This window comes from Liolophura sinensis, chromosome 5, assembly GCF_032854445.1.
Source record: "Liolophura sinensis isolate JHLJ2023 chromosome 5, CUHK_Ljap_v2, whole genome shotgun sequence".
In the NCBI taxonomy this organism is placed as follows: Eukaryota; Metazoa; Mollusca; class Polyplacophora; order Chitonida; family Chitonidae; genus Liolophura; species Liolophura sinensis.
Genome location: NC_088299.1, coordinates 13,297,455 through 13,306,645, shown reverse-complemented (window position 1 = coordinate 13,306,645; position 9,191 = coordinate 13,297,455). Strand labels below are relative to the sequence as shown.

Here is a 9,191-nt window from a genome sequence, read left to right as displayed (position 1 = left end):
CACATTCCAAACAAGCATTGACTCAAGGTCAGGTGGATCCTTGAGTGTGTGGAGCCTTTACTAACTACATGTGTATTGTGCGATCTTTAGCTCACTTATATCATACCCTGAGCATGGGTGTTCGTCCGGTAATAGGGTAGGCAATGTTACAGTAAATGTTAATGGTGCTATCTTAAAACGTTCTACATGTGCTGAACATAATGTTCCATCCTTGCTGCTGCGTGTGCATATTAATTCATTGTAAATTAGCAGATTCACATCTGAAGTACTTTACGTATTGAGCTGAAGTTTTACATTCAAGTCTCTCCTACAGGCACGATCTTTTGTAGCCAAATTGAAACTTTGTCTGTGTCAGCTCCAGATGTATGTGTCCAGTCTGGGCTGTGTGACATCAGATGGGGTCACCTCCAGGCCCATCATTAATGGTGGGTGTTAAAATGGTATGGCATTGTCCATCCATCTCACCATCCATCCATCAGTAAACTTTTCAGAGTTTAATGGCTGGGGACCGTAACGATCTATTTTCATTTAAAGTAAAGATTTCCATCAAGCTGCTCCAATCTCTCTGGTTTAAACCCTGTAGTTTTTATTTATCGGACTGGGTGGAGGAAACGAAAGATTACCATCGACCTTTGCCAGGTAACTGATAAACCCCGTAACAGCTGGATTTAACACCTATACCCCTCCAACATTAATATTAATGAGGAGTAAAAGTAACAACAAACACCATTATAGCATATTCATGTAGACATTAGCATAAGTTATAATAACAAATATACAATCTTGTTCAACTTTACAAACACAAGCCACAGCAAATGAATGTACCAGACTGCATGGGCTGTGCTAGAACTGACAACTTGGGCGTACAATGTATACAGATTTCACAATGTTGTGCATATCCAAAGTGTGACCTAGCATCAGATTACTGTCAGGAATGATGGCAAAATGTCAACTGATGGAAAGTTATGCCATGTTTACGATTTATACATGTACGTCAACATCTTTGTGTAAATAGTAGAAAGAACTAATAAATGCATGCCAGGGAAATCTTGCAGCATTTGCCACCACTGCACATTCCTATAACGGCGACAGACCCAGCATAGTTTTGCAGTTTTGGTGTACAGTCTGTCTTTACCATATGATTTTAATTTGGTTACAGGATATTTCCAAGCTCTTAAACCTGTATACCCTAATTCTTCAACCTTTTCAACAACCGTTACAGTATGTATGTTGTAGATATTGCTTGACTTTTTAGGCCACTAATGCCTGAAAACTTTGAACAGGCCATAAATCAAGAAAATTCTAGGATGATCCACAGAGCTGGAATTTAATTGGAAAAGCTCTTACTGTGTCTGCTACTAACCAATCAAACGCAAATCTGTAATTTTAAAGCATATGAGTATCTTCACCGAGCAGCCCTGAAATGGTAAGGGTTGGTCCTATTTTAGAAATGATGCGCCCTATCTAATGAGATACATGTACAGGTAGTTCTGCCCCTTGTATTAAGTACATCAATTTCCTTGTCACAAAAACATTACATTATAATTACATGTACATCTTTTGTAATGTATATTGCAACTTTCTGATATAGATTCCATTGATGTTTATATCTGAAAACTGTTGTGCTGTTATAATATATCAATCGCATTTACTAGGGTGACATTTGTTTTCTCTGTATGTTGGCATAGATGTTATATCAGATGTGACTGGTTCATCAAATACCCACTGTATTTAAGAAAATGCCATCAAAATGCATCTTTGGAAACAGACTTAGCTGTGCACCTTGAAGGGGAGATAACTACAGTTGTTTGACTAATGCAAGTTTGTAGACATTATAATTGCAGGAATGATAAGATACCCAGATAACAAGGTAACACATGTAATATGGAAAGGTAACAACAATACCCACATGCAAAAATCTGGAGGGGGACAAAATCTTTTTCACAGACTTCTGTTTTCATGTCGTGCTTAAAACTCAATGTTACATACACATATACGCTGAGCATTCATGATCCAGTAAACAAAGTCACAATTTTACTCTTTGTATCAGATTTCCAAGAATTCAAATATAATGTACTTTCTCGCTGATAGGTATGATATTACATAACATTACATAACGGTATGCAAAAGAAGCATAGTTATGAATGGGGTCAATTTAGATTTAAAAAACAAAACCTTAAAGATATAATTTTTCATCTGGAAGTGGAAAATCAAAAATCATTAAACAAGTAGGCCTACATCTGAGTTCTGAATTTCAATTTTCTACAATTTTGTCAAAAAGGTTCCACTTAAGTTAAAAAAGTTCAAGAAACAAATATAAGCTGTTCATTAAACTTATTAACTATGCCACAATTAACTGCATCTTGATTTTTAGTCTCAACTTAAACAGCATTAACTTATTTTTCTGACAAAAAAAAACATGCCATTCATCTCATTGCAATAAAAAAAATTAAGGCTTGATATTGGATAATCAAGATGACTTTTTCCATAGAAATGTCCTTATATGGTGAGGTATTTTTGATATTTTCAGTGACTCAATTGGTTATTTCAAATAATTTTTATTTCTACATGTAATTTATTTTAAGAGTGGAGATATTTTCAGTATGATTCTTAACATGTAGGGATCACAGCAAAAACATTCGTTACATAGACATCAGTAGTAGATTTACAACAACAGTGATCGAGTGACTCAGACAAACAAGAACTGATGTAAATGAGCAATATTCTAAAATTATCTGCTAGTCCCATGAAACCTAGTGCTATACTGCTAGTGTTCCTGATACAACATCATAGATAATATGACACTTAACTGTGATTGGCACTCCCCTGCATGACTTGTGCAGAGACGTATTCCTGTTTTCATGCTAAAAACTACATGTGGAGAAAATTGGTGTCGTAGAGAAGTAGTTTGCGAACAATTTATAGTAAAGAAACTCGGATCAGAATTAACTCACACCATGTGTATGTTGTTGTTGTATTCAGGACTTTTCAATGGCTCTGTTACCAGACTTTCTGCTGGAAGGCTATGCCACTAAGGTGAGACACACAAGATGCTAGGAGATTAGTTATTTGTAGAAAGTTAGATCACATATGAAGTACTTATCGCATAAAAAAAAACCTTCACTCAATTTGTTGGCCATTTTAACTACACAGGCAGTGGCACTAGGGTGTCATATAGACTTGTCATCTGCAACGCTTACAGCATCTTCTTGTCAGGCGGGAAAACTAGGAGCATGGACGAGCTACATACTTAATGCACCAACTAAGGGAGGTAACTCAGTGTCAATCGCATAAACCTTTCACTCTTCTTATGATATGACTGGTCAGTACCAGCCCCAATCAGCAGCCGAGTTCCACACGGCCCACACTGCAGCACTCAGGGCTGCTGTCAGTGTCCACACTGTCACTTTGACTAAGACACTTCCCCCTTGTGACTGGTCTGCCGACGCAACCTGTAACGCTTTCTGACCGGGCTTTTTCAACAGCTTTACCGGAGAGGAGGATAACTGATTGTTTTTCTCAAGTTTACTAAGATTCCTGGAATAAAGAATGACATTACACATTAGTGCCTGGTTTATATGGGATTGAATTATGAGAAATCTATTTCACAACATCAAAGAGATCTTCAGCATTTATGGATGCAGAGTTTTCATTTTCATGTATATTTTTTGTTTCCACAAAATGCATATTGTAAGTGTTGTCTCTTTGCAAAAAAATTTATAGATCAATACATGATTTGCCAATGCCATTATCCAACTGGATCAGAGAAAATATTTGACGTTCACAAAATGAAAATTATTGATTTATTTACTTTGCAATGCAGTCTAAAATATTTTGTCAGTTTTACACCAGTATATTTTGCTTGCCTTTCAACAGGAAGGTGACAATTTATCTGGGCTTTTCTTACAAAGAAGCTTTACTGCAAATTACACTCTACCTTACAAGAAAGTGTACTTTTCACACATACACTTATTATTTCAAGGCTTCCTCTAGTCACAATTAACTAATCTGTGACTCTTGTTTTGCCTCAAGTCAACAAAAATGTTGCTAACTGCTGAGGACCTACCTGTTCTTGAACTTAATGAGGGCCTGGTTTGCGAGATCTGTAGGAGGGTACTGGAGGTATAGGTCACCTGCCTTACTAATTAACTGTTCAAACGGCAGGTTCTCGGGGATTTTAGACAGCAAACAGTGCAGCACGCACATCTCACATTCACTAGATAAAATCTCTGACTCACGATAAAGTACAATCTGCAAAACAAACATCATTGTAGTTATTGTACATGCACATTCAAGTGTTTACGATTAAGTACAAGGAGATTTCTTTGAAATTACATGCATATGAATACTCTATAATATCCCACACTATTAAAACAACTTTCATTTTAATGTACAATGTCGAGGCCTTCGTGGTTGAGGGGGTTAGCACGTCATCATGGCGCAATGACCCAGGAGCCTCCCACCAATGCGGTCGCTGTGAGTTCAAGTCCAGCCCATGCTGGCTTATTCTCCAGCTGTATGTAGGAAGGTCTGTCAGCAACCTGCAGATGGTCGTGCAGTTTCCAACCACCATAATGCTGGCTACCATAATATAAGTGAAATATTCTTGAGCACAGTGTAAAAACACCAATAAAATAAATAACATACAAAGTCTTTTTTGAGATACAGACAGAAAGACAAACATACCGACAAATTTTGTGGAAAATGAGAAAAGGCGGAATATGACACAGCTCAGAGGCAACATCTAAGTTATGTGTATCTAATAAAACAGGATTCATGTAACAGACAAAGCTTTTTGGCGATACAGCTTGGAATTGTGGGACTGACACGTGGACCCTGGATTCATGGAATAAATACTTCCACTCCTGTACATATACTTACAGCAGCACATAAGTAGATAGGCATAAGTGGGTGGCACGCAATGAAGAAGTCATATAAACGCACAATGTGTCGAAACTCTGTCAGCACATGACCATACCATGTGATTAACCAACTTAGGCAGAAAATGGTCCCAACTTCTGACCTACAATTACAAGAATAAGTTACTTGAAGAAAAAGTTTCACAGCAAAAGAATAAAGTGGGGTGATTTCTTACAGATAAGAGATACTTGGTTTTACGCCTTATTTAAGAATATTTTACTTACATGTCACCACTCAGCATTATGTGTGAAAGGAAACTGGGCAGAGCCTGGAGGAAACTCACAGGTTACTGGTAGATCTTCCCACTTACATCTGGATGTATAACAGCACCGGCGAGAGGCTTTTCGGTCACTGTGCTCACCACTCGGCCACAGAGGCCCACTTGTAGTTACCGGGATGAAACTGACCTTCATCTAGTAGCTTCTACAAGCAACTGATCTATCAATTACATGCCTAGTATTTCCTTTGATTGTTGCCTAACACCCTGCATAATTTTTTACTTGACAGCAGTTGGTTTTATAGGTGGAGGGATATCAAAATAAACCACCAACCTGTGGCAAGTTACTGACAAACTTTCCCTTCCTGTGATGTACAGGAATGCACAACACATTGGTGGCAGGCAAGTGGTCTTCAACAACTGTTAATACTCCACATACATTCTTCGTCGTCACCCCTGCTTAACACCCCTACAATAGTATACCAGCCTCTGATGCTTACCTCTCCATGAACTCACAAAGTTTGGGACTGGCCTGTTCCACAATTGGATATAGGTAGTTCAGTATGTGGTTAGTTCTCTCCATATTTACATCCATGAAATCTCTGAAACAGGATCAAGGCTCTTGAGAAACTTGGGGGAACTGGTGAATGTAGAGGTAGCAGCAAATTGTACATCAGCTAAAAACATCTAACACGCCAGTCAAAACTTGATGAAGAAAGAAGTGTAAACGACCCCACTGGTGATCTAAGATAAAATATACAGGTGCTACATGTAACGTGGACAATTTAGCCTTGATTTCGCTAATTTTTCGACCCTTTCAACTACCTGTGCAGCCCATACTTTCAAACATTCTGAGAGAACTATGGGGCGTAGAGAAATAATCTGCACATTTCTGGCTCTATTTGAATGTAGTGGTGACATTAAGCATGCATGTGTACGTTAGACTTATTTTATTCTCCCTCATACATGTAGTTGACAACACACAATTATTTACCTTAAATGGTTAGTAGATAACTGGTCGACTAGGGCAAAGGTAAGGTCCTCCCCAACAACTAACAGGAATGTCACACAGATGTCATGGTAGCCCTGTGACAGAATAGCACATAGGTGTGTTAATAAGACAAACAACAGAGATGTTTTAAGAAAGAAACTCATATAAGATCTCTCTAGGGTATCACTACAGACAGGAGTTTAGTCTCAAGTATAGAGCACAATGGACAAGGACTGATGCCTTCATAGGCAAGAACTACAATGTATGGGCATGGACGGATACCTCGACTGGAAATAACTTTGCATAAGGACTGATCAGCTGCCCTAATAAGCAAGAGATATGGATGACCAATCCCTTGTTTCATGGATTATGGACATGAAATGAAGTCCTTACATGCAAGAATTATAAATATGGACTGATACCATGACAAACAAGACCTGTGGATGACTGTTATGCTGATGAACAAGTACTACTGATCATTGGTGTCCTAATGAGCAAAAACTTGTGGAGTATAAATGATGCCTTAATGGGCAAGAACAAGAGACATGACAGACTGATACGCTGATGAGAAAGATCTGCTATGTATGGACATAAACTGATCCCATTTTGGGGAAAAACTACACTTATGAACGAGGATTTATGTCACAGTTAAGTACTGGTGTGGCTGTCTTCCAAGACTGTTCTGTTACCAGAACACAGGCACTGGAAGGCAATTAACTACGTCAAACCTGATAATAATGCAGTTCATTATGGTTGACAAGAATCCTCATTATGACATCCACCAGCTGATCCTGTAAGCCCAGGCGCTTCTCCTCCTCCATACCTGACAACACACACATACACTGACAATTATAACCATTGCCTTGGTCTCCAACACATATGAAAAAATACTTTCATTTATTGTATTCAAACTAACAACAGACCTGTGTTCATAGCTACATAAAAGATGGTCTCTACAAATGCATAAAGGGCACGTTGATCAAAGCTACACACTAAACCCTGGTTGTGGTGTCCATGAACAAAGTTATGTAAATTTTACAACATTTTGGGAATCCATGATAATGTAAAACCTACCTGGTGGAAATCGCTTCAATGACCTGTTCACATCCAAGACAACCTGGTTATAATCTCTGTGTGCTATCAATACTGACTGGTCTGTGGACAGAAAATACTTATCATCAAGAGAGCTGTGAATACTTAATACATGAGTCAAGAGGCCTTGGTGACAGTGAGTGGTCCACACTATTTCTGTTTCATAACTACATATGTATCAGCCTATGTTTAAATGGCACAAATTTGGCACAAAATAAAATAATTAAATTAAAGTAATATGTACAACAGTATGGTCAGATAACTGTATGCGTGAAACCTGAATGAATGAATGATTACCGCTGAATGCCACATCGGTATCTTGAAACCTGACTTGAAACTGTATTAACTTCAGACAGCTACCTGTCCTTGCATTGTCCCCTAACCATTCAGCCCGCACGACTTCTCTAAAGACACAGCCAAACATTTAAAGAATGACATTAACAGTATACTGGACACAAATTCAAGTACAGTATATCTTATTAACAGATAAACAAGGCAAACATGGTCTACTGAAATGGTTCATACACAGACTATCGATCTTTAAGACAAACATTCTCAATGAATGTTATCTCTCCCATGAATCAGCAGCAGTGTTTTAACCTCCCACCTGAGCCATACCATATCAGTGTACGCACCTGGTTTAGGGGGTATGCTGGACACATCCACACCCAGCAGTTCTGGCCACACTTTACGTCGGAGCTCATCGTTGATCAGTCCCCCGCGACTAATTGCCAGCTGACGGAGTGAGGTAATGTCCACTGGATCAGACTCAAGGCATTTCTGTATGCTGGATATCTTCTCAAGTCTCCCTGCAACTGTGACAAAAGAAAGATGAATAAGTTGTTTTCTCTCCTTGAGGTAAATATCTTTCTTGACACTGCATGGCAATTACAACTGAAAACTCAATTTCACAAAGTCCCACGTAAATGCATATGTTCACAAATAAATCTCAGAGTCACATCTCAATCCCATTTTATTCTGTTCCTCTGTCAGTGGCTTATCAATCCAAGACAGGTTATGATTTCTTACTCTGTCATGCACCCTCGGAGATTCAGACTTAAATGGCTGTGAAAAGGATATGAACTAAATCGTTGTAGTATACCTCTACTGACAGAAAGATCTCGTGAACTCGGATCGTCTGCTCCGGCGTCGACATCCCCATGGCTCGACTTCACCGTCAGATCAGAAGGTGGGCGGGCGAGTTGTCGCCGGGACGGTCTCGATCGGACTGAACTCATGACACCATAGTTACAAATGAAAAACTCCTAGCTTTATTCCATCCATTGATCTAACCAATGCCGAAAACACGTCTCTCTTGTCAGAAATGCCCGGCTTCTCGCGCACATATGAAATCTGTCGCTTACGTCAGTGCTAACAACTTTAACTTTTTTGACATATTTCATTGCTTCCATAATGTTATGTTAGACTGTGTTGCTGTGGAACTTTGGGTGTATGACATAGGTCCCTAATACAACAAGGAATTCCTTTCGGGGACGATGTGTGCTATGCAGTAAGCGGCTTGCGATTTGTTTGCAGCACGTGATAAAAATGTCGGGTCCGAGGCTTCGTCGAACTCACAGTGTGAATACTGTGACGGAAGCTAACGAGAAACTGAAGAAAGAGCGTCTGCAGCAACCGGACAGACCGTGAGTATCAGGTGTCAGTGTTTCATTTGCTGTCAGTGTGACCGGGAGGGAGTTTGGTGTCAGTTACCTGACTTCCGGTTTAGTTGTCACATTTGGGCTTTGCGACTGTCGAACAGCTGGATGTCATGCAGTCAGCAGCCATGCACCGTGTGACCACGTGGTCGTGTTGATCTGCCGCATGCTAATTCTCTCACATGTGAGAACAAAAATACAGACAAACACAAAGGCAGGTGGCGCTGGCGGTGTGCTCAGTACCTCCCCACTCGGGCGCACTGACCAGTCCTAGTTGTTGATTCCCGGCAGAGTGGAGTTATTTTTAGCTATT

At 39.5% G+C, this 9,191-nt stretch overlaps 1 protein-coding gene across 1 annotated transcript; it reads right to left on the bottom strand.

Moving 5' to 3' along the window:
* Positions 1-729: 729 nt before the first annotated feature.
* Positions 730-8,536, bottom strand: LOC135465407 (TBC1 domain family member 20-like). The gene is made up of 9 exons (XM_064742643.1): positions 8,323-8,536; positions 7,856-8,035; positions 7,203-7,283; positions 6,857-6,951; positions 6,132-6,223; positions 5,638-5,739; positions 4,882-5,023; positions 4,067-4,251; positions 730-3,537 (listed from the first exon to the last, which is right to left on the bottom strand). Exons 1-9 carry the CDS (start codon positions 8,456-8,458, stop codon positions 3,324-3,326), a joined length of 1,227 nt encoding a protein of 408 aa, XP_064598713.1. The 5' UTR covers positions 8,459-8,536; the 3' UTR covers positions 730-3,323.
* Between the last annotated feature and the right edge of the window lie 655 nt (positions 8,537-9,191).